This window comes from Propithecus coquereli, unplaced genomic scaffold (genome assembly GCF_000956105.1).
Source record: "Propithecus coquereli isolate 6110/MARCELLA unplaced genomic scaffold, Pcoq_1.0 Scaffold156, whole genome shotgun sequence".
Classification (NCBI taxonomy): Eukaryota; Metazoa; Chordata; class Mammalia; order Primates; family Indriidae; genus Propithecus; species Propithecus coquereli.
This window is the reverse complement of record NW_012140080.1, coordinates 1,423,411-1,449,031: the sequence shown is the minus strand read 5'-3', so window position 1 is coordinate 1,449,031 and position 25,621 is coordinate 1,423,411. Positions and strand designations below refer to the sequence as shown.

The following is a 25,621-nucleotide window of genomic DNA, read 5'->3' as shown; positions in this document are numbered from 1 at the left end:
AGGGTTAGTGTCAAAAGAAAATGCAATTAAGCTGTAGCCTAAAAATAGCTTTTCCTAATTACATGAAACTTCAGTTGTCCAGATCATTGCTCAAGTAATTTTAACCATTTACCCACACAGCTATATACTGTTGAGAGTTTGTGTCAGACATGCTGAAGGCAGTTATTAAAAGTTACTAAAATGTAAGAGACTCAAATGAAGTCTCTTTTCCTTTGTTCCATAGGCTCAGCCCTTCTCCCATTTCTGTTATGAATTTGGAGGACCCTGAACATACGTTCTTGGACAGACATAGATACCACACCTATCCCTTTTCTCTGTGTACACTCTTATCACCTCTCTGAATGGTCCTTTTGTCTAATAGGCAGAGTTATTTACTACTGATTAAAGTGGTATCTTATTTAAAGACACTATCAGCAGGGAAATTCAAACTGTTCAAATAAAACTAGCAATAAATCAAATATAAGACAACTAAACCATTGTTTTGCTGTTTACTACATTTCTAGATCAAGTCATCACTTTCTGTGTTTTTGTTTCAGTTTTTTGCAAGAAACCGTTTGTGTTCATGAGATAAGTGATTCACTCTGAACATAGTGGAAGAGAAAATAATTGGCAATTGCATTCTCCCAAAAATCAGGCCAGTATCTTTGGTACTATCCTTCGTAGCTCATTCTCTCATAATCCACATTCTTTCCGTCAGCAAATCCTGGAGTCTCCTTCTGGAAGCCTTCCTTCCAAAGCCAGCCATTTTCCCTATCTCCCGCACAGGTGCTGGCCACCTAGCCCAAGCCACCTCAATCAATGACTGGCATTATTGCAATGGACTCATTAACTGTTCTCGTGTTTCTATAGCCAATTAATTCCTCATCCAGCAGCTGGAGTGATTGTTTTAAACAGAAGCAACATCTGCTCTACACCCTCCAACAACTTCCCAAGTCACTTGGAATAAAATCCAAAGTCCTGGATGTGTCCCACAAAGCCCTCCAAGACCCTGCCCCCACATACCACACCTCTCCCACCCCTCAATCAGCTTCAGCCACACTGGCCTTCTTGCTTCTCCTGATTCGTATCAAGCGTTTTCCAGCCCTTGGAGTTTGCTGTGTGCTCTGCCTGGGATGTGCTTGATGAATGACTTGGGAAGAATGGCCACTTGGTCTCCTCCCTGGTTGACTTTTTCACCTCACACTTGCTCTCTCTTCCATAAGCTGCCCTGTGCTGCTATAGGGCTTCAGGGACTAGGGGACGAAATAGTTATGTCTCTGGGCAGTAGCAGGGTTGAAATGGTGTATTTAATAAGGGATTTTTTTCTAAATCGAAAAAAGCTTACAAAATATACAAATATTGAAGTATATCCTTTCCCCATCTGCTTCTCTCTTAACCTCTTATATAAAGTGCATTCAAAGCATAAACCAAAAATGATCAGGTCAGGGTGAAGAAAGGCCTCAGCTGTACAAATACATCGTAAATTACATGAATTCTTTTGTATTTCAAAGTATTAAGGGGGTACAAATGGTTTTGCTTACATGGATAGCTTTTGTAGTGCTTGAGTCATGGCTATAAGTGTTCCCATCACCCAAATAGTGTTCATTGTATCTGTTAGGTAGGTTTTTGCCCCTCCACTCTTCCCGAATTACATGACTTTAAGTGCCAGGGAAACTGTATTGAGGCTTGTAGAAAGATACACATTTTATCATATAAATATTTGCATAATAAAAATGATACATACTTATTTTTTGAATGCTTGGGCATCCTTACCCATGAGGAATTGCTCCTCTTTGACTGGAGAGGAAGTGATGCAGAAGGATGTTAACAAACCAGCCTAAACTGGATTTATCCAGTAGGCTAACAGGAAGCGTCCATGCCAGGGCTAGGTCAGTTCAGACTACAGCACATCCACCGTCCTTTCTTGCCTAGGTTAAGGTGTAAGGAGAATAGAGACTCAACCAAATCCCACACTAACAAAGACAGGTTAGATTGGGTTCATTACTCTCCACTCTAGTAGATTTTGGAAAGATTGCCATCAACAAAGATAAATGGTTAACCACGAATTACCCCTTTCTGTGGGAATTCAGGTTAATCAAAGCCTCAGTGTAATCTTTTCAAATTGGCCAGCATCCTCTGCCACCTTTGATGCCAAGATTGGAAGAAGACACTGAGAGCAGATGTTAGAATCAGAGCATGTTGAAGCCAAGAGGGATTCTCAGACTTCATTTTACAAAGAAACAAATGAGACTCAGGTTGGAAAGGTCAGATTCAAAAGAAGATTCATTCTCTAAATATCCATGAGAAGGAACCTTAATGTATCCTGGCTTTGGGGAGGGACAAGAGCCCAACTCTGAGAGCACACATAGGAAACATTCAGAAAAGAACTGGATCTGGAATCAGAGAAGCTAGGGGTGAAGGGCTGCCTTTGTCACTCGTTAACAGTGTAGCATTGGGCAAGTTCTTTGCTGGACAGAACTCCTGTTTCCAAATTTATAAAATGAGGCTAATAAAGACACAAGGTTACCAGAAGAATTTAATGGAAATGCACTTATAAAAAAATCAAAGTTTAGTCTCTGCCTAATCCACAGCAGCGTATGACCCTGGACACTTCACATGTTATCTTTTTTCAGTTGGCCAAGTCAGTGGTATTAGCTTTATTTCACAGATGAGGTAGCGGGGACGGAAAGGATTAAGAAACTTGCTCAAGGTCATGCAGCCAGCAGGTGGCATTGCAGTCAGGACCCAGCTTTGTGGGACCACAAAAAGCTCTCCCTTGTTCCCTGACACTAGTGCAGCACATGGCAGATGCTCCAGAAACGCTTCATGAATGAATACCCGTTGTGAGGAAATAAAGAAAAATAAGACATCCACGTAAATTTCCCCGGAAAGCTTTGTAGACTTGTTAAAGCAGCGTGGACCAAATACAACACCATTCTCAAAGGCTGGTGTAAACCATAAAGAAATAAGCAAAATCATTGATACTAGAAGGTTGAGATTTATTCATTCAGAAAACATCTGTTGAACCCATCCAAAGGTGCTCTGCTGAACACTGATTCATTAATCTAATACAATAGTTTTTAAAAAATCAAAGTTGGGTTTTTATGGGATGTGTGTATGCAATACAGCTTCTCTTATAATCCATGTGGACAGTATACCTGTTTTGTGGAATTTAAAATTATTACAGGAGAAGTATATAGTTTTTATATATTGTATTTTGCTTTGATGTTTACATTTAGCCACACCTATAAAGATGCCAAATTTTCAATCAAGGCTGTAATAGTCTCCTCACCCATTACTACGTTGTTTCTGTGGGATGAATATAATTTACTTTATTATAATCCACTTTAAAATATATCGGCATTACTGAGGTGGGGAACATTCCATAGCTCCTCTCCCACTCCACAGTGGAGTGTGGGGCTTGTTTTGCCTGATTTAGTTTTTTGTGGGTTGTTTTTTTTTTTTTTTTCTTTTGAGACTGGGTCTTGCTATATTGCCCAGGTTGGCCTCAAACTCCTGGCCTCAAGCAATCCTCCCACCTCAGCTTCCCAAGTAGCTGGGATTACAGGCACGCACCACCACCATGCCCTGATTTAGTTTTATGTGATCCTATGGTTTCAAAGTTATCTCCATTGTTTTCATTGAGAGCCAACTAGCGGGGGAAAGAAGGAGGAAGATGCAACATTTTTTAATAAAAAATGATGACAAAAAGAAAGCAGAGAGTTACATTATAGGAGTTAGGTTTCTTAAGTCGGTACTTGAAATGAAAATTGCCCTTGAAAATCCCACAGGCACAGTGAGGGGCTCCCATTCCCAGGAGGCACGTGGGAACTAAGACAAACCGAAGCACGGCACGTTTGCATCTCCTACTCCACGTTGCAGCTGGCAGTCACGTTCACCGAGTATCTGGAAGATACCCACACTAGTTAAATTTTTGTCAGTACTTTTGCCCAGGCTGGTGTGGTTGGTATCCCATCCGTTAGATGTGGGTATGGCGTGCATGACTTTGGACCGTCCGATCCCGGCAGTCTCCTCCTAGAGGCGCAGCACGCGGGAGTGGTTCCAAACCATGTTCCGCAGCTTGGTTGCGGGGCCGGAGCAAGGCAATCCGTCACCCACTGCCCTCCCCTCCTCCCTAACACTCTCACATACTGTTCCTTTCAAGCAGGGCTCAGCATTCTGAGTTCTTGATAAGATGTGTTTGAAAATAGAGGGCAGATGCTTAAAACATTTTTTTTTTTTTTTGAAGCTTGAAAATCATTGAGGTCAACCCACACTGCTGAGTTTACCGCTACTTCTTCCCTATCAGTGTGGTTTGGGAAACATTACTTCGTCTTCCTGGTTGCAGGCTCCTTGTTTATATAATATGAAGGCTTTGCGCTAGATGCTCTAAATATGCGACATCTTGCTAAGAACCAGCTAAATCAGAGAAATTTCTGGAAACACCACTGGAAGCATTGCTCTGGTTTCACTAGTGCTGAGTTATAATCACAGCACGTACGCCTCTCACTGCTCCACGAGTGTTACTGAGATAATCAGGAAGGAGATCTGAGGGGCTGTTTTCTCTTTAGTTTCTTCATTACTGAATAAAACAATGAATGACCCTTTGCCAAAGGCAGTCTCTGTTACAGAGAAGTCTCTTTTCTGGAATGTACTTACTTATTTACCCAAGATATTTTTTACATTGACAAAAAATAAAATTTTTTTGTTAATCGGTTGACTAACATTTCCTCAACAATTGTACATTTAGCTCTTTTTTAACAGAAACATTATGGTTATTGGAAAAGTTATCTTGCATCGATCTTCTTATAGGTGATTTGAAAAGAGGCTGGACATTATGATGCAGAGTTTTCAAGAGTTAAGCCTTCTGAGCCCGAGGAAGAGTATTGTGTGTTGTTTAGAAGAGGCATGTTAAAATACTTGCTATTTGACATCTTATGAAAACATTTGCAGGTACTTGCAGAACAACTAAGAGAGACTTTTGACATTGGTACGTCGGATCACGTGGTTTATGTATGGGCAGTCCTCGAAAGGCCCTGTTATTATTTTCCCGGCTTTCAAAATGGGTCTCAGTCTCAATGCTCATCACTGGGTCTCTATCCTGGCCTTCCTCCCACGGATGCTCCTGGAGGCTTTTTCTCACCCTTGACGAACTTGACAGGTCGGAGCTGACTGTATCAGGAGCGCCCTCTTGAGGACAGACTTGTTGAAGGAAACTAAAGAAGTCTGTCTTCAGTGAACAGTGTATTGTGTTACATCTCAGGGCAGGGGAGAAGGAACGGATTTCGTGACACATGAACGTTCATTCATTTTTTATTTTTTTGGCATTCGTTTCCATCAGGTCAGCCACCACCCACCTATCTCTGCGTGTCATGCTGAGTCTGGAAATTTTGTTTTCTGGCAAGGTAATGTACTCATATACTTGACCTCCATCATTTTGTATAGTTTTCTGGCTTTCTTTTATCCAAGAATTGCTATAAATGCTTGCTGGTATCAAAAGTGGTCCTTGGACTTGGGCCCGGTGAGAAGGATCTGTACCACTTGCTCTCACCTCTCGTCTCTCAACAATCATTGGTATTTGTCAAATATTAATTGATATCCAGTATTTAATTTTAATAGAATATTAATTGATATTAAGTATTCAGGGGATTGTTTAGTTTTTACCCTTTAAAAAAATTCCCAGTCTTTATCTGAGCCACCACCATTTATTCCTGCGATTTTTTCTCTATCTTATTTCACAACCACTTGGAATGTCTCCCCTAGTTCAAGAGATACTAAATATTTACAGTTGTTTATCAGAGTGTAGACAGCACAGGGGTTTTTTTGCTTTTGAAATTTTAAATTTTATTTCTGAAATTACATTTTTTACATTGTTGACTTTCTTTTCATTTTCAAGGTGGTTCTTAAAATTTTATTCAGTTGATATTTTGAATTGGAGGGTAGGTGGGGAAGTTTTTCTCAAGAGTAAATAAGGCTGCGTATATTTCCTAGATGCATTAATTAATTTTGTTAACATCTTTATTCGATGAAGAACTATGGAATGAAAATAGGAGGATCCTGGGTTTTCAAACAGTGAGCACATACCAATTTTTAAAACATTTTTCTCTGCTAACAGTGATATCACACATTGCCTGCACACACACACACACACACACACACACACACACACACACACACCCCTGTAAAATTTTAAAACTACAAAAGAGTATACTATAATACCCTCCCCTATCCTCTTTCCCAGCCACCCAGTTCTTCTCTCAATCAATATAATCAGTTTAAAATTACGAGTACCATGGATTCCTTTCTTCATCTTTGCCATTAAAGTTTAAAACTGAAGCTTGATTTGAAACTTCTCTAACTTTCACCAAAACCTTCTGGAAATAATTCTCATAAGGTCCCTAACTTCCTATTTGCTAAATCCCATTGACACTATAAGCACCTCTTTTTTGTTTTTTTTAAAGTTATGTATTTTTAGTGGGAGGGGTCTTCTCAAAGTAGTTCCTGTGTTCCTCACATTACACAGCTCCCTTCCCAGCTCCCTCCTCATCAGCCTTTTCCTGGGCAATCCCACCTGTTTCCAGAGGCCCCTGACTCACAAATATTTCTGTTTAACCAAGCTGACATTTCTCTGCCTTTTCATTAGGGTTCTTAAACCATTTATGTTTATTGTGATTATAGATGTAGTTGGGTTTAAATCTACCCTCTCGTTATTTGTTTTCTGTTTGTCACATCTATCTGTTCTTTGTTCTCCTTTTCCTCTTTTTCTGCCTTCTTTTGGATTGAGTACTTTTTGTAACTCCATTTATCTCCTGTGTGGGCTTATTAGCTATACCTCTTTGTTTTGTTTCTTAGTTGTTACTTTAGAATTTATATTATATATCTTTAATGTGTTACAATCTATCATCAAGTAGTATTATGCTACTTCATGTATAGTAGAAGAAACTTACAAAAGTATACTTCCATTTCCCCTCTCCCAATCTTTGTGCTATTTCTGACGTACATTTTACTTATTTATATTATAAGCCCCGTAGCACATTATTATTATTTTTGCTTTAAACAACCAGTTATCTTTTTTATTTGGATAACAGTTTTAGGGAGATATAATTTATATACCATACAATTCATCCATGTAAAGGGTACAATTCATTGTTTTTTGTTATCTTCACAGAGTTGTACAATCATCAGCACAGTTAATTTTAGAATATTTTCATCACTCCCAAAAGAAACTGCTTTAGGCCAGTTCCCCATTTCCCTCATCATCCCTCAGTCTTAGGCAATTACTAATTTACTTTATGCCCCTATAAATTTGCCTGTTTGGGACATTTTGTACAAATAGGATCATACAGTATGTGGCCCAGGTGCTCCCGGTCCCAGCCCCACCTCTCTCACCTGGACCACAGCCATGCCCTCTACTGGCCTCCCTGCTTCCACAGGTCTGTGCGTCCTCAGCGCAGCAGCCAGACGAAACCCACTCTACCGTTTTTTTATTCCGTGTCTTCTCTGTTGGTATCACCATTTGTGCAAGTTAGAAAAATCTGACCTTATTCATAAATTCTCCCATTTTTTTTTTCTCAATCTGTATTTAATTTGTCACCTGGTTCTATTTCTACTTTTTTAACATTTTGGGAATCACTCACTTCCACTCCATCCCATGTCCTAGTTCACTTCATCCCTGTTTATCCCCTGGGCAACAGCAATAGCCTCTTAACTGTTCACCTTGCTTCTAATCTCTCCTCCCCCTGTTCCATTCTCCATATTGCTTCCAGTTGTTTTTGCAAAATCTGTACCTAATCACATCAGCCCCTGTTTGTTTTCACCCGGTGCACACGAACCAGACTGCTTAGCCAGGCTTGTAAGGCCCACTGTTTTTTGTTCTCAATCTGACTTTCTACTCTTTTTCTCTAGACAATTTCAGACCTACAGGACAGAACCACCCTATGTTCTCTTACACCTCTGTCCCCTTGTAGGAGCTATTTCTTTTATCTTAAATTGCTTTTTCTCTTCCTGGTAAACTCCTACACATTCTTCAAAGCCCTGTTTAAATGGCCCCTTCTGACAAGCCTCTTCTGATGCCTTCCCCAAGCAGCTTCATTCCTACTCTCTGATTCTATTTCACCTTACAACATGCTCAGTTAAAGCTGTCACCTCTCTATGTGGTTACGACTTGTTTCTACTTCTGTCTGCCTTTCATGCTGTTAACATGAGGGAAGGACTTTATCTTATAATTTTAATTTCCCTGATTCTATTCCAGGTACCCAGTTGGTACTTATATTTCATGAAAAGTTATTCTATACAATAATCGATCTGCTTATGAAGAGGTTGTACTATGTAGTGATTGATCATTTATTTAGGCTAAGAACTGTTTGATCTACCTACCTCTCCTGCTAAATATGTAATATTTGGTATTTCATTTCAGATGTGAGATGGAAAAACAAATTCTGGGGCAAGTCCATGGAAATTGTTCCAATTGGCACAACACACGTGACGCTGCCAGCGTAAGTTCTTCTGTAGTTAGGAACTTTCTAGAATTTAGGGCCAGGATTTCGCTTTGGGACAGGACACTCACCATCCTCCCCATGGCACTGAGTGTATGTTTTTTCTTTTCAATCTGTTTGACAGTGGGTTTAAATGTTCCTCATTTTGGCAATCTCACATTTTTTCCCCTCAAACGGAAATGTCTCCTGGAGATCAAAGTTCCCTGAATAGAAGCTTTTTAAAAACTCATTTCCATTTCCTAACAAGACTAAGAATGGTAGTTTTTCTTTAACATTGTCATCCTGTCTTGCTGTCAGAATTCTTTTTAAGAACGATATGGCCGTGATCGTATAGGGAGCATTGGTGCTATTTATACACCGAAGTGGTTATGAGCAGGGACTCTGGAAGCAGATTGCAGAGGTTCCCATGCTTGCTCTGCCACTTGCTGTGATAATTGTGAATTCCTGGGCAAGTTACTGCATCTTTTTGGTCACCAGTTCCCTCATCTGTAAAATGGGGATAATAAACCACCTCCTTCATAGGGCCGTTGTGAAGATTAAACAGATAATATACGTAAAGCACTTAAAACAGTACTTGGCATATAGCGTGTGCAATGTAAATATCTGGTCTTATTTCCATTTCGTCATAAGTATTATTTAACTCCATAAGTAATATCTGAATAATTTCTCACCATAAAAGATGCAGGAAATACATGTACCAAATTGTATAAACCCCCACACCTTCCTCATGGCCACTTCCCTTTCCTAGTTCAACAACTTTAGACAAGTCGCCTCTGGCTTTGAATTGCCTCCTCTGTCAAGAGGGAGTAGATTGCTCCAGGAGGCCACCAGCTCCTCATGAGGCCTCTGGCAGTGTCCAGAGCACTCGTGCGACTGCTGTCATCCTCTGTGGCATGCATGCCACCCTGGAGAGTGGAAGCTTGTAGAGCACCCAACATGGTGCAGACAGCGTTGGTTCCGTGAATGAAGGAATGAGTGATTCCTTATGATTTATTTTATAACATAGCAGCTTGTGTTTGCATTTGCTGCTGGCTCTTCTGGGAATCAGTACTTTTACTTTTTCCTTCTTTATTTAGTTTTGGAGATCACTTTGAGTGGAACAAAGTGACCTCTTGCATCCATAATATCTTAAGCGGACAGAGGTGGATTGAGCACTATGGAGAGATTGTCATCAAGAACCTGAGTGACGATTCCTGCCACTGCAAAGTGAATTTTATAAAGGTAACTCTGGTGGCTCTCTGTCTCTCAAGGGTGGTGGCAGAGCCTGGGCCTCAGAGCACAGGGTGTCTTGGGGGTTTTTCACCTTCACCTTTGTGCCAGCAGACAAGCTTTCTGGGCTCCCTGGTCCCAGCCCACCCCACCCCTGTCACCTGGACCAGGACCATGGCTCCTCCTGGCCTCCCTCCACCCTTACTCCCATGCAGTCTATCCTTAGTGTCACGGCCAGAGGGACCCTTTCAAAACATAAGTCATTATATATGAGTCATCATGCTACAACATGGATGCACCTTAGAGACATCATGCTAAGTGAAATAAGCGAGACCCGAAAGGTCCCATAATGCATGACTCCACTTATATGAAGTCTCTAGAGGAGTCAGATTCATAGAGACAGAAAGTAGAATGGTGGTTGCCAAGAGAGGAAGGAGTGGGGAGTTATTGTTTAATGGGTAGAGTTTCAATTTGAGAAGATGTAAAAATTCTGGAAATACCCCATAATACTCTGAAATAAAAAAAGAAAAAAAGAACAGGCATTCATAGAGGAAAAAAATTCTGGAAATAGTGGTGATGGTTGCACAACATTTTGAATGTATGTAATGCCACTGGATTGTACGCTTAGAATGGTTACAATGGCAAATTTGATGTTATGCCTCGTTTACCACAATTTTTTTAAAAAGTCATACCACGTCATTCCTTTGAGCAAAATTCTGCGATAGCTTCCATCTCTCTCAGGGTGAAAGCTGCATCCTTACAGTGGCCCGCAAGGCCCTGCACCATCTGCGCTCCCCTCCCCCACCCCTCTGCTTGCATGTACACACTCACATGCACCACACGTGCCACCCTCATTCCCCTCCAAACTTAGCTGCAACTGCCCTCTCCTCCCCTTCCTTCCCTGCATCCTCCGACCTGACCACACTGGCCTTCTTTCTCTTTCCTCACTTCCTTTGCTTGGGCCACTCTCCCCAGATCCTTACATCCCCAGCCCCACCCTGCCATTCAGTCCCTAGTGTGTCTTGTTTGCTTCAAAGTGTTTATTTCTGTCTGAAGTTAGCTGGCTCATTATTGCCATACTTGTTTTTTTTTCTGCTTCTCATACCCTCCTCACCATCCCTGACTCCGAAAGAGCAGAAACCTGGTCTGTCTTGCTCAGTACTGTAGCCCCGACACCCGGAATGGTGCCTGGCACACAGCAGAGGCTCATAAACATTCAGGGAATAAATGGAAAGACTGGCCAGAGGCAAAAAGTGTGCAGTAGTCTCTTTATGGCTCTAACTACCTTGATTGGAGGCCTTCCCCACCTTCTCTCCCTCCTAGATTCCTGCTTGCCTGTAAAAATCTCAGGTACTTTTAAAGTGGTTTTAAAACATTACCCTCCTCAAAGAACATTTGCATTTCACTAAGATCAAAATCATGAAGCTGAGAGGTTAGGTTTTAATTGTGGAATTTCATGCAATACTTCTCTGCACCACCTGTAATCTACGGGGGCCACTTACGAAGAAGTGGGATGAGGTCTTTATTGCATCCTGGAAGTCGAATGAGATTTTAGACAGACGTAAAGCTGGTAATGACCTTATATATGGGGCAAAAGAAAAATGACCCTACTTTGAAAACTTCATCTAAGCTCTCTGCAAAAAGAAACAAAATGCAGCCTGGGGCAGGGAGCCACCTGGCTCTCCACATTTTCCCCAAGGAATCTTGCTGAGCTCCCATGTCGACCACCTACCCGGTTCTCATCCGCTGAGAAGCAGAAAGTGGATTTTTGTGGTTATGAGACACAAAATGATGTGCCTCTCACGTTGATAGACAACCTGAAAGCAGGTGCCATAGTCACCTATAAATGTGATGGTGCTCCTCCTCTGTGGCTTCCGTCGGGTTGACAGCATTGGATTTGTTGGCAAATGTCTCTAAAAAAAAAAAAAAACCTGACTTCTGCTTCAAAATAAACTGAAGAGCCTGTACTGTCTCCCCAACCCTGCCCCACCGCTTTTCTCCATTCTTACATGGCTAAGAGAACTCAACTTTAAACTTCTGATTCAGCCCATTTTTACCATAGCCTTGGAATGAGGAAGTTGAACCACCAGAATATGACCTGAAAATGCCATTCAACTTTATTGGTTTCCAAATATGGATTCTGTTTCGGCTGAAAATAGTACTGGGATTTTTGATTTATGGAGAAATGCCTTCTGTTCTTTCATAGAGATTTTTAGGGCAGCCAGGTAATTGGGAGGTTTGGGGGGAAAAAATCAGCTCCAGGGAGTTGTAGCGCCCTCTGCTGGTGCGAATGTGGTACTGTATAACACCCAGAAGACTGAGCTGGGCTGAGCTGAACTGAGCAGAATGCAAAGCTGTCTCACAGACCATGACCGATACACAGTGAGAATATGGGATGTACAAGGTTCCTGTGGGCTGGATGAAGAATCCTAGGTTAGGGGAAAAAATGATAAAAGAAATTGGAATTTCAAACAACCTCTTTGATAAGTTTGCCAAGGACTATCTAGTTCCTTTAGAGAAAAGAAAATTACATGAGTTAAATTTATTTTAAGTTGCGGTAGTCAGAGCGACCGTGCTGCAAGAGACACAGTGGCAGCCATGGGACGGCTGTTCCATAAGAGGGGCTTGCGGGCCAACCACACTACCTGGACTGAGCCTTTCCTTTCTACATTGTATGTGGCAAAAGTAGAAAAAAATGTGTCTCACACGAATGTTAATTTTTTTAAATAACTAAAGGTATGATTTAAAATTAAAAAGTCAGAACCCAGGCATAAAAACAGGCACATAAACCAATGGAACATAATAGAGAACCCAGAAATAAATCCACACATTTACACTTAATTATTTTTGACAAAGATGCCCAGAACACATAATAGAGAAAGGACATTCTCTTCAATAAATGGTGTTGGGAAAACTGGATATGCGTATGCAGAAGAATGAAATTAGAATCTTACCTCACACCACATAAAAAATCAACTCAAAATGGATTACAAACTTAACCATGAGACTGGAAACTATAGAACTACTAAATGAAAACCTAGGGGGAAAAGCTTCATGACATTAGGGCAATAATTTTTTATTTTATGTGACTCCAAAAGCACAGGCAGTGAGAGCAAAAATAGACAAATGGGATCACATCAAACTAAAAGCCTTCTGCACTGAGAAGGACACAATCAATACAGTAAAGAGACAACCTACAGAATGGGATAAAATATTTGCAAACTATGCATCTGGTAAGAGGTTAATGTACAAAATATACAAGGAACCCAACTCAATAGTAAAAAAAACCAGCTGATCTAAAAATGAGCAAAGGACCTGCATAGACAGTTCTCAAAAGAAGACATACAATTGGCCAACAGATATATGAAAAAAATACTCAACATCACTCATCATCAGGGAAATGCAAATTAAAACCACAATGCGATATCATCTCACATCTGTTAGAATGGTTGTTATCAAGAAAATGAAAGATAAGTTTTGGTGAGGATAGAGAGAAAAGGGAACCCTTGTACCCCATAGATGGAAATGTAAATTAGTGCAGCCATTGTGGAAAACAGAGTAGAGGGTCCTCAAAAAATTAAAATAGAATTACTGTATGATCCAGCAATCCCACTACTGGGTATATATCCACAGGAAATGAAATCAGCATTTTGAAGAGATATCTGCACTGCCATGTTTACTGCAGCAGTATTCACAATCAGCAAGATGCGGAAGCAGCCTGCATCCATCAATGGATAAATGGATAAAGAAATGTGGTATATACACACAATGGACACTATTCAGCCTTTAAGAAGGAAATCCTGTCATTTGTGACAACATGGATGAACCCAGAGGACATTATGCTAAGTGAAATAAGCCAGGCACAGAAAGACAAATACCACGTGCTCTCACTCCTATGTGGAATTTAAAAAAGTCAAACTCGTGGAAGCAGAACGTAGAATTATCGTTAACACTGGTTTGTGGGAGAGTGGGGGGAGGATTGGGGAGACGCTGGCAAAGGATACAAAATTTCGATTAGACAGGAAGAATAAATTCAGGAGATCTATTGTACAACATGACTGTAGTTAATGTATACTTGAAAATTGCTGAGAGTAGTTTTTAAGTGTTCTTATCACAAATAAATGATAAGCATGTGAGTTAATACATATGTGAATTAGATCGATTTAGCCATTCTACAATGTATACATATTTTAAAACATGTTTGACACAATTTTTTTTTTTAGCAATTAAGAAGAAACAGAACCCAGAACTGGCAAATTATATGCAGTACCGAACCACTCTTACAGTTCTTTCTCGTGCTTTTTTTTTTTTTTCTTTTTCTTGATGTCTGAGATAAGCTGATGCCAAAGTACTCAGCACACAATTGTCATTTGAATCCTAGGCAAAATACTGGAGCACCAACGCCCACGAGATCGAAGGCACGGTGTTTGACAGGAGTGGAAAACCCGTGCACCGGCTGTTTGGGAAATGGCACGAAAGCATCTACTGCGGCGGCGGCTCCTCCTCGTCCGCGTGCGTCTGGAGAGCAAGTGAGTATCCGGGTTCGTGGACGCCAAGCAAGCGCGGGCGGGTGGATGTAGTAAGAGGAGCCACGGTGGGCAGAGGTTGGTGTGCATGTGTGGCCTCCAGCCTCTCCTGCTTTGAGCTAGGCTAGAGGTGTTGGTCCTCCTTTCATTCCTCTAATCCTACCTCCAGCTCCTCGTCATGGCTACAGCAGCACCTCTGCTGGGCTGCCGGGTCCTGAACAAAGCCGTTGCTAATCCATGGGCATTCTCTGAGGGAGTCTTCCAGTCCACACACGTGATGATGCTGGACATTACGAAAGAATATCAGTGAAATGCAAGAAGTCATTCCAGAGTAAGGACAAAGAGGAAAGAGCTACTGGAAAAATGGTGGATCGGAAGTGCTGCAGGAGTTAGAGATCCCCCAGGTTGACCCGACACCATTCTGATCTCTCTTGTCGTTCAGAAGGACGCTGAGCCCTTGAGGCAGCTGTGGGGGGAAGGGCTAGGGAGCCCCAACTTTCATCAGAATGTTCCCACAACATATTAGCATCTTACTCCATCTTCTAATCTGAAAAATACATTGTTTCTAAGTCACAGTCATATTGTAAAACCATTGTTCTGAGATATAACTCTTAGGACACTTTAAGCTGATAAACCCCCTTACCAAAAAAAAAAAAAAGAAAAAGAAAAGCATTTTACTAGTGGCTTAAACCATTAGGATATGTGCTGTTACTTAGCAATAAGTGAGGGGGTGGGTGGCTCCAGGGTTGTTACCAGTGTCAAGGACATAGATCAGTGAGGACACATTCTGCCACTCCCAGTGGGCTGTGACCTTTCCTCTCATGGATGTAAAACAGTTGTCACGATTCGATATCACGTCTCTGCATGACAGCACACCAAGCATGAAGAAGGAGAGGACAAAAGAGCTTTCTTCTCTTGCGACTCTCTTTTCTTAGGAATGTGGTATATCCTAAGATTCCCCCCAGCAAATGTGTCTTTACATCACATCAGCCTAAAGTGGGTCCAGACCCATCTGTGAACCAATCATGGGCAACAGAGCGGGCAGGAGTGATTCCGACGGGTTTAGATTCATCCTTAGCAAGGGCACAATGCCAACGGAACGGCATCGGTGTTCCATTAGCAAGTAAGAAAAAGCAAAGATGGTAGAGTAGACAGCCAACAGTGGCTCTGTCGATGGGTGGCAGCCACATCTTCCACTGTCACAGGGGTTGCCACAAAGCTAGAATGAATTGGCACCAGTGGAGGCCTTCCTAGCTTCGGAGGTACCCTGAGATTTTGCAAATGGGATAGTCTCTCTCCTTTGCTTAAAGCGTGCATCACAGATGAGAACTGCCATCCTCTCTCAATGTTGAAGTAGTGCCTTGACAAAGCAAAACTGTTGAAGTTTGCATGTTGTTATTTCTTGACTTTATGTCTCTCTGTTGACCATGAGCATCTCTGGCCCATCTTTAAGAAAATCTACTATCTTCACTCTGGTGGTTGGGGAGCTGGGGTACTTTTCTGAATGCACAGCAGGAAGCTTTTCTATTATTTTCATATTTAAGATACACAGAGAATTAGACTAGTTACATGGAGGATTTCTGAAGCTCCAAAAATGGATCTGCAGAAAAGCATTTATTTTGTTATGTGTGAACAATGAGAGGTTTTGAGTGGATTTTATTAGTCTGCATTTGATTCACCTAATATGTAAGTTTGGGTATATTTAGCTTGATTTTTAGCTGGAATTCAAGATAGGGCGATGCATCTAATGTTTTAAAGTTAAAGATGTAAAATTTGGGGGAGCAAGGGTTGGTAAAAGGAGAGCAGGAATGGAAGGAAAGAATAACATTTATTGAGCACTTGCTATAGGTTCAGTGCCGTTCTAGGTGCTAGACAGAGTTGCAGGAGAATTTGATGTTGCTCAAATAAAAAATGGATTCTCTAGAGTGAGAGTCTTCTTAGTCAGGAAAAATGGTCCCAGAGTTCTTTTTAGCATGTTTATTTTAATATCAAAATTAATTTCATAGCTTAAACAGGACCTAAGTTTCACATCATTGCATAAATTTGCTAATCTGAACACAGAAAGGAGGCCATACCCCTGTAGATAGAAGAAAACTTACAGAGAAGAAAATTTAGAGAGAAATATTCAGTATCTGTTCATTAGCCAGAATATTTTAATAGAAATGGAGCAGTTTAGAACTGAGAGAGAAAAATTGTAGCCAGTCTGAAATGAAAAAGGTAAAGGAATTAAAATGTAACCCTAAATGAAATGCAATTTAAGGATGAATGATTTGTTTTTCTTTTAGATCCCATGCCGAAAGGCTATGAACAATATTATGGCTTCACACAGTTTGCACTAGAATTAAATGAAATAGATCCGTTGTCAAAGTCTTTATTGCCACCTACTGACACTCGATTTAGGCCAGACCAAAGGTAAGGATTTTTTAAAGATTTTTCTCTCCAGAGATGTAACACTCTTTACAAAAAGTCTTATTAACAACCCCCAGGCCACAGAAGCACCTGAGAGAGGTAGAAAATGTCATCAGGAATAGAGAGGTGCAGGGGGTTGCAGCAATTGTGTCGTGCAGAAAATGGAGCCCAGCTTAGATCTGTGTGGGGCATGGCCTGTATTTTCAGTAAAGTTCTGTTTCTAATGAAATGCCAAAAAAAAATTTGTTCATTTTGAGGAGTTTTGCTGCATGCAATCACAAAGAACTCATTCAGCATTTGAAAGAGAGAAAAACATCTAGTTCCCCTGGACCCCTCGAATTTAAATTATTTTGGTGCGCTGAGATCTAACTGCTCGCAAGCTGTGTGACATGTGATAAGTCTTCATCTTTCTCAGCCTCAGTTTCCTACTCCGCAAAATGGAAGTAATAGTCTCGCCGCTGAGGCCTTTCTAATTAAGGCTAAAAATCCAGGAGCCCCTCAAAAAGATTACTACATTTGGCTTTATTAAAAGCAAACATTTCGTGAGCTAAGTATTAGTTAAAAAAAAGAAAAGAAAAACAAACTAAAAACCCTTCCTTATGGCAAAATAAATAAAAATATATAAGGTCAAAAGATAAATGACAAACTGAGAAGTCTATATCTGCAACTCATCATGGATTGCTTCTAGAAATCAAGTAATAGATCAGCGCATTAGAAAAAATGGACATAGGACAATGAACAGTTCACAAAATAGAAATGCAGATTTCCCTTATACATGTAAAAAGATGCTCAGCTTCATTCATAATAAGAAAAATGCAAATTTTAAAAACCGTGTTGACATCCCATTTCTTAACCTATCAGATTGGCAAGAATTCTAAAGTTTGATACACTCTGAGGCTGGGGGAGAAAAGGGCTCTCTCATACATTGCTGATGGGAATGTAAATTGCTGTAATCCCCATAAAGGGCAGTTTGGTAATATATAAATTATAAACTCACCCTTTAACCGAGCAATCCCGCTTCTAGAAATTTCTCCTGTGTATTTCTCCTATTTACTCATGCACAAAATGATGGATATACAAGGTCATTCGTTGTAGCATATATTGTCACTTTAAAAAATTGGGGACAATCCAAATATCTATCAATAGGAAATTGTTTAAATAAAGTATATCCACACAACTGAATATTATGCAGCTATTAAAAAATGAAGATGTCCATGTACTACCGTGGAAAGATCTCCAAAATATATTATTAAGTAAAAAATAAAACAAAAGATTAAGGTGTAAATAGTGTGTATAGCTTGCTACCACATTTGTATTTTTTGAAGGGAGGGAGGGGTAAGAATATATATTAATATTGGCTTATATATGCAGGAAGAATCTCTAGAAGGATGCGTGAGTTACTATCTTTCCTGACTACTGCAAAACATTGTTGGAAGGGTTGGGGGAGGGGTCTTAGGCATAGGAGAGGATTTTGAATATCCAGTCTTGGATGCTTGCAAGTTTAGTGGGAACAATTGTTATGTTTTCTTGGAGTTAATATCCCTGTATTTTTTTTGCTCAATGCTGCAGGTTTCTAGAAGAAGGGAACTTAGAAGAAGCTGAAATACAAAAGCAGAGGATTGAACAGCTACAGAGAGAAAGGCGGCGAGTCTTAGAAGAGAATAACGTGGAGCACCAGCCTCGGTTTTTCAGGTTGGCGTCTGGGGTGGGGAGTCGTTGTTGATGGATGGTGCTGGCCTGTCTGGAAAAAGTGAGCAGGACTGTCCTCTCCCCAGATGGGAGTGTTCTCTGTGCTCTTCCTGCTACAAGTGGCGAAACCTCTCCTCTGTGCCTTCCCCGACACCTGCCTCTGGGCTGTCCCTCTTCTTGTCCTCAGGCAGGAGCAGGGCTGCTTTTTTACCTTGCCTGTGTTCGCCCTGTGAGTCTGCAGAGGAGGCTCTCAGTGAGGGAGGCTGTCAGAGCCATCCGGATGCCAGGCCAGCTTATTAAATTCGTAGCTAAGGTTGGCCACCCCAGAGATATATTTTACACAAAGATAGAGGTAATTAATGATCACCCTGCTGCTTACCAGTATGGAAATTCCAAGTAGTCTAATTCTTGGATTATAGAAGTCACTTGGACTTGGATTTGGAACATTTACTGTTCTTAAAATAACTCGCTAAGAGGGTCTTGTTTAAAATAGACTTAAATTTTGAATGGGGCATGAAAGATCCTCCCTCAGCCCTTCACCTCCTCACTTCCCTCTTTTATTGTAAACTGAGAAGAAACAAAGGCCCAGGGAGCACAGGTGATTGTCGAAGGACCCAGTGGAATGTCCCAGTCTGGGTCCTGAACTTCTGACTACTCTGCCAGTTTCTATACAGTTTTAGGTTTTTTGTTTGTTCTTTTTTTAAAAAAATCAGTGTTAAACAGGCATATGTAGAAAAGCAGCAAGCTCCTGACTTCGTCCACCCCAGTCCTGTTTCCAGGGTAACCAAGGTTTTGTTGTTGTTTTGGGGTGTTTTTTGTTTGCATTTTCATTTTTAGTGGACACCATAAGTACTTTTAGGAGGATTTAGCTACTAATATATCAGTAGCAGCAATAAAATATGTATTCTAAAACATAAAAATAGCAACAAATAATGTTTTATCTCTAAAATATAATGCTCTTTTTTCTAAAGTTGGTGTAGATTCTACCAGATCCTTTCTGATCATGTCCAAGAATTCAGGATATTAGTGATTGAGGGTAACTTGCCAGAATTACATCCTGAAATATTCAAAACTTTGTTTAAGCACTTTAAAAATAGGATAGACATGTTAAATTCATTTTTGAAAGAGACAAGGGATAGAAAAATAGATAGATTAACAGACAAATCAGTAGATTTACTGATCAGTCAATTGCTACACACATGTGCCCTTCACTAGGTCCATTCTTTTTTTTTAATAGATCATCTAGTTTCATTTTTTTAAAAAAAGGAAAACCTACATTTAATAAGGATATTCATTGCAGTACCTTTTAGGATCATTAAAAATTGTGGGTAACCAAACTGTCTCAAGGACTAGTTAAGGAGATTCATCAACTCGATCCAACATGAAAGCATTAAAAATGACCTCATCAAGTCTGTGGGGCTCTATGGGAAACAAATTAACATTTAAGTGCAAAATGTAGAACGTTACATTTGTTGTCATCAGAGTCATGAAGGAATTGGGTCCAAGTGGAAAAGGGCTGAAAGCCACTGCAGCTGAGGTGGCCATTCCTCTTTTTCTTTTTGATTGTCTATAGCATTGCATGGGGAAAATTTTAAAAATCAGAGAAAAAGTGACAGTTGTTCAGCTGTAGCAGTCCCTGTTTGGGACTGTTAAAGTTGGAAACCTGGCAAAGAGATTTCAGAGGGGAACGTGGGGACTCGGATGTTGTCACTAACCCTTGCCAAAAACTGACAAAAACATCTCTGGGAAGTCTAAGTGGAAGCCGTAGCTCAGGCAGAATTGAGCCTCTTTGTTTCAAAATAGTGAGCTATCTGATGCACAGATTGGCTCATTTCAAACACAGCCCTCTGTGGGAATAGGGAGACAACTGAGATAAAAATCTGCCTTCCTGAGAGTTGGGAAAACAGACACCGCCCACTTTCGCTTCCAAAAACATGGTGGTATCAGTCAAAATTACAAATGTACATACTCTTTGACCCACCAGTGCTAATTACAGGGATTTTTAATGTAACTGTGCTCACACACAACGAAAATAGCATATGCTTTGTTTATAATAGCCAGAGTTTGAAAATAACCTAAGTACCCATCTATGGGGTACCTGTTAGATAAATTATGGTCCATCCATACAATGGAGTACCATGCAACTGTTAAAAAGGAAAATGAGGAATCCCCTATTGCTGGAGTCACCAAACTTTTCCTGTAAGGAGCAAATGATAAATAGTGTCGGTTTTGCAGGCCATTAGGTCTCAGTAGCAATTACTAACCCAGCTGTTCAGTGTGAAAGCAACCGTGAACAGTATTTAAACAAATGAGCATGACTGTGTTCCAATAAAACAGCATTTCAAAGGGAGGCAGAAGGCTGGATTTGACCCTTGGGCTTGTGGACCTCACCTTATTGTGCTAATGGGGAATGAGCTCCAATATATATTGTTATGTCAAAAAGTCGATTATGTCTATCATTATGTCTAGTACAACATTGTGTCAGAATGGGAGAGGGTGGAGTCTGTGTCATGCACACACGGGCATGGCATTTCTCTGAAAAAACGAAGCTGATAACATCACTGCCTCTGAGAAGAACTGGAGGACTAGGAGAGAGGGGGAGGAAGAAAACTTTTAGCTATATATACCCTTTTGTGCCTTTTGAATTTTGATCTATGTAATGTATTATCAATTCAAAGAATAGTAGATCAAGAGTATTCTCTTCAGACCGTTATGACTGCCAATCCCTTTTTTTAAATGTTAACTTATCAACACCTAAGAACAACCTGGTCGATGTGTGGCTTTTATGTCATTGGGGGTCCCAAGGCGGTGACTGTCATCCTAGCCATGTTTTATAAATGACAGACTCTCACCCGCCCCGTCCTTCTCTCAGAAGCACCACTTTTCTCAGCCTCTAAGATTGAGAAGTTAAAGTCAGAAGTATCAAAATGGTCCAGGCTTCCAGTTCCCTGTCCTAATCAATACTGGACTCTCAGGAATGTTGCCTGCATGTGAGAATGATGGTGGGGAAGGGGGGAGGAAAGGAGGGAAAGAGAGAGAATGTGACACCATTTTCAAGAATCTGCAAGAAATTGTTTCTTCTTTCACAGGAAATCTGATGATGACTCCTGGGTGAGCAACGGCATCTATTTGGAACTTAGAAAGGATCTTGGCTTTTCCAAACTGGATCATCCTGTCTTGTGGTGAAAAAGTAAATAAGAAGAAAGAAATGTTGGTGTACTTCTCCCGTGTTTGCTTCCTGAAGCAGCACAAACCTGTGTCTCTATATTTAAAAGATATTATCTAGAATGATCACTTGTGCTTAGCTTAGCATTGTATTTAAGTATGTATTTTCTTTAGTGGGTTTCTTTACAACTTCAAATGTTATCATGATTGTTTATATGAATGTAGAACACCTTGATATTTCTTTTTATATATGAACTATTTAATAAAAATGAAAGATTGAATGTTAATGTGTGGGTTAAAAAAAGAAGCTTTAACACTAATTTTCCAAAGGTTAGGGAAAATTCAAATTCAATTTATGCCTTATAAATTATGTTGGAGAAAAAAAGTCAACCTCCCCCAGGTGCGTTAAGAAATAAGAAGAATACCCAGGGTTACTCGCCCATGTGTAAGCTACCTGAGTTTAATTTGGTAGCTGAAATATCTTTTTGCCTCAGACAGCTCTTGAATTGCTCATACGGAACAATTCTGCTGGTGCTGGAGTCTGAAGAATATTTTCATTTGCATTTTAGTGATTAGGGGGAGGGTATAAGAATAGTGGGGTGTGTTTTTATATATGATGGATATGGCACCTTCTTGAAGAAGAAGCATTTGAGCTCATTCTTCCCTGTAGTTTCTATTGCCTTATATACAAAATCATACCCTCTTGCTCAGAGAATTTGTCATTAATTAGAGAATTCTCCATTAATTAAATATCGTAATGGCACCCAGAGAGATAGTGGGCAATTTCTCCTTAGCAAGAGCTGAATCCTTGACAAGTTAAGCTATTTCCTGCTTCCCACTCTACCCCTAGCTTTTTGACCCCTCCTGTTTGACTGTCTCTGTTGAGTATGAAATGTCCCAATTTAGCATAAAACATACAGTTCATTCCACACAGCAATTTGACTTTCTAAAACTTTAGCAAAATAACTGATTGTTTTGAATAACTCAACATGTTTTTCTTAAATACTGTTTTAGTATTTTCTACCTCTCAATAAGCACTGTATTTTAGATCTTGTATAAAAAGTTCGACCATCTGCCTTATAGACAAACGTAGAAAATTGCTGTTCTTCCTTTGTGTTGTGTTCTGATAAAGCTTTAAGTGTCTTAGCCCTTTCCTACAATTTCTTGTTACTCTTGTTGCTCTTTTGTGAGTTTTGCAGCAGTCTTGAATAATATATAACTTCTAAAAGGGGAAACTTTGTCTTTTTAAATGTGTTATTTCAAATTACAGTAATATAATTTGTGCAGTAGTTGAATTGTGCTATCAAAGCAATTCCAGCTCTGCCGAGATTACGTTAAAACCAAAGCCTAATTGTTAAGCCTTTTATTCTAATGTCCACAACAATCCTATGAAGTATCAAGTATAATGATGTGGTAAAAAGATTTCTCCTGAAAACATTTTTTGATATTTAAAGAAATTCAGAGCATATAGAATGTTATGAATGCAGAGTAAACTAAAAGGAAAAGAATGCACGATTTTTCAGCGTCACACCAAATAACTAGTTGGACAATATTGCATTTTCAAAATGGAGAGTTACTTAAAGTGGATCTGTAGCCTCTTGGAATCTGCAAGTGACTGGCATTTTAAAACAACTCATTAAATATGGGATTCATTTATTCCATTTTATGGAGATGCCAAGATGAACACAATGTGAATGTCATTTCCATTTCTAAGCAGTTGAATGGCACAAATTCTTTGGTATGTGCTTTGTTCTTTCCTTTTAAAGCATTTATCTGAATTCTGTTCACAGACATGAGGAAGCAGGCTATAGATTTAAGGGTACTCAAGGGGAAAACAAATCTTGTTTTCACAATGTGAGGGTAAATGTAAAATTTTAGTAATACTGGCTGTTAAATTGGCCTGGTCCAGAGGCTGGCCCAATAAAGAAAAACACAGCAACAAAAAACCTACAGCCTGCGTGATGTAGCATTGTCATGCAGTATTTGGAAACTCCTTAATTGTCCCAATGCTGTTATTTCAATTCACCTTATGCTTTAATTTGGAATCAAAAGGACGACTGGAACACATATCACCTCTGTTGTCATCTCATTTGAGGTGGGGTTGAGGATGGATTAAAATATGATACAGAACTATATGCAAATTTGGAAATCTACTAGTCAGCACTGGCATATACAAAGGCTTTTCTGAACTTTAAACAGCTTGGTGATGCATCCTGTTATCATAAGCTTAAAACATCCTGATATCATAAGCTTAAAACTACGTTGAGGGGGAAATGCATTCTTTTTTCCTTCTGTCCCTTTTCTCAAAAGCACCTTTCCACCAAATTGTTATCTCTGTGACACTTTATGTTTTTAAGATGGAGAAAACAGAAACATGGCATTATTTGGGAAGAAGTGAGGTAGAATTTAATTTTCTAGACTTTAAATCTCCCTATTAAATAATGCCAGTCATCGCACCATTTGAGATTCATAGTTTAACTTCTACTTTATTTCCTAATTATTCCATCCTAAATTTCTGAGTTACACAGAAATTCTTAGAAATAGGACTTTGTGCAGGCAGCCACCCTGCACTTCAGATGATGTTCCTGGTGCCACTACTGACTACCCTAAACTGCAGGAAATCCATTCAGGACGGAGCCAGCAGTCTCCAGTGTAGCAGGTCAGCTGATCAGTTCCCTCCCCAGGCCCCAAAGCACCCCAAGGCTGGGATTTCCCTGAGTCAAAGGTAATAATAAAAGCCTCTCCATGTAGTTCCCTTCCCCAGGCCAGGCTGGTTCTGGTCCTAACTGAAGAGTTGAGAGTTCACTTGCAGGTGACAAGTACCAGGATGCCCAAGCAGCGCCATGGTCTTCCTGTGGAACTCGGGGGGAAAATATACAAACTGATTTTTTTGGTTAATGTTTACTTCATTGGAGCTGCTGTTTGCTCCTATTCTACTTTTAATTACATCCAATACATTATTTGCTTGGGATTCAAGCATTGTCCTTCCTCTGTATTTTCCAGATTTATGATGAGTGATCTTGTTCTACTGTTAAAGATGTCAAGCCTAAAAGAAAAATAATGAAAGTTTTTATTTGGCTGTTGAATCTTGAGGTAGGCCTGCGACATAACACTACAAGTCACATTATGCCTCCCGCAGTCGTAGAATCCCCTCAGACCTTTCCGTTACGAGCAGAAGCAACAAGAAATTGTTCTTATGATCTTAGGAATAATAGTTCCAATGTATTGGCATAGTTTATTTGAATGTCTTTAATTTTGATATTAACATCAGCATAAATCTATTTTTGCTACCAGATGATAGCTATTTTCATGTCTCGATTTTCCTCTGCATTGTATTAATCTGTGACTCAGTGTTAGTGGTTCTTTTTCTGTGTTGGAAATCCACATCACATAAATATTTGCAAATCACGACAGTCTCAAATGCAAACCATTTTCAGAGACTTTGGTCTTGGGGAATGCAGTGATCACAAGTGACTATTTTATTTGCCATTTTATCTTCCTCTGTTACTTCAGAGGATACTATTTTTTTTTTTTATGGATATTTACAAATCTTCCACTTAACTGTTTGTGAAATTATTTTCTGTTTAAATCCTACCCTTCCCTCCATACCCAATGCCTCCCCAAAAGCTCCTATTAATGTGTTTATCCCCCTCATGTAGCTAGTTGAAAGTGAATAAATAACATGGAAAAAGGCTACCATTGTCTTTTTTTCCAGATTTATGGGTGTATATGGCTGCTGAAAGGGGACAGAACAAGACTCTTTCAAGGAAGAAACACACCAGGTTACCTAAAGTAATGAGGACTGGAGATAAGAATACCCTGGAACAGAGAATCTTGCAAAGTGTAGACTTGCCACATTTTCACTCTTAACATCTCTGAGGCATGCTGCAAAGGCAGATCCCCCCAGCCCTTGGAATGTAGGCCTAAGGCAGCAGAAGCCCCAGACAGGAACCCTTCTGTCTAGCCCAGCGTGCTGGGGAAATGTCATCATTTTCTCTGTGTGTTCTAACATGAAAAAGCAAATGCTTTTTCTATTCACATCACTTTATTGGCCCTTACGAATGACCAGCTCATCTCCCATACATAAGTTGAATCCTTTGCAATGCCAGGAACACCCTTAGCATTCTCTAAAGTTCCATTTGATTCTGT

At 40.0% G+C, this 25,621-nt stretch overlaps 1 protein-coding gene across 7 annotated transcripts in view; it reads left to right on the top strand.

Moving 5' to 3' along the window:
- OSBPL3 (oxysterol binding protein-like 3) overlaps window positions 1-25,163 on the top strand; it is a 171,109-nt gene extending 145,946 nt beyond the window's left edge. For 4 of the 7 annotated variants that reach the window (XM_012640726.1, XM_012640729.1, XM_012640727.1 and 1 more), the window contains 7 exons: window positions 5,321-5,384; window positions 8,396-8,474; window positions 9,551-9,695; window positions 14,065-14,212; window positions 16,495-16,621; window positions 18,188-18,310; window positions 21,397-22,824. In XM_012640726.1, coding sequence (XP_012496180.1) covers window positions 5,321-5,384; window positions 8,396-8,474; window positions 9,551-9,695; window positions 14,065-14,212; window positions 16,495-16,621; window positions 18,188-18,310; window positions 21,397-21,493 — 783 coding nt within the window. In that variant the 3' untranslated portion in view covers window positions 21,494-22,824. Of the gene's footprint in view, window positions 1-5,320; window positions 5,385-8,395; window positions 8,475-9,550; window positions 9,696-14,064; window positions 14,213-14,378; window positions 14,704-16,494; window positions 16,622-18,187; window positions 18,311-21,396 lie in introns of those variants that run through there. The other 3 variants (XM_012640725.1, XR_001137321.1, XM_012640730.1) reach the window with 3 other exon arrangements.
- The last annotated feature ends 458 nt before the right edge of the window (window positions 25,164-25,621 follow it).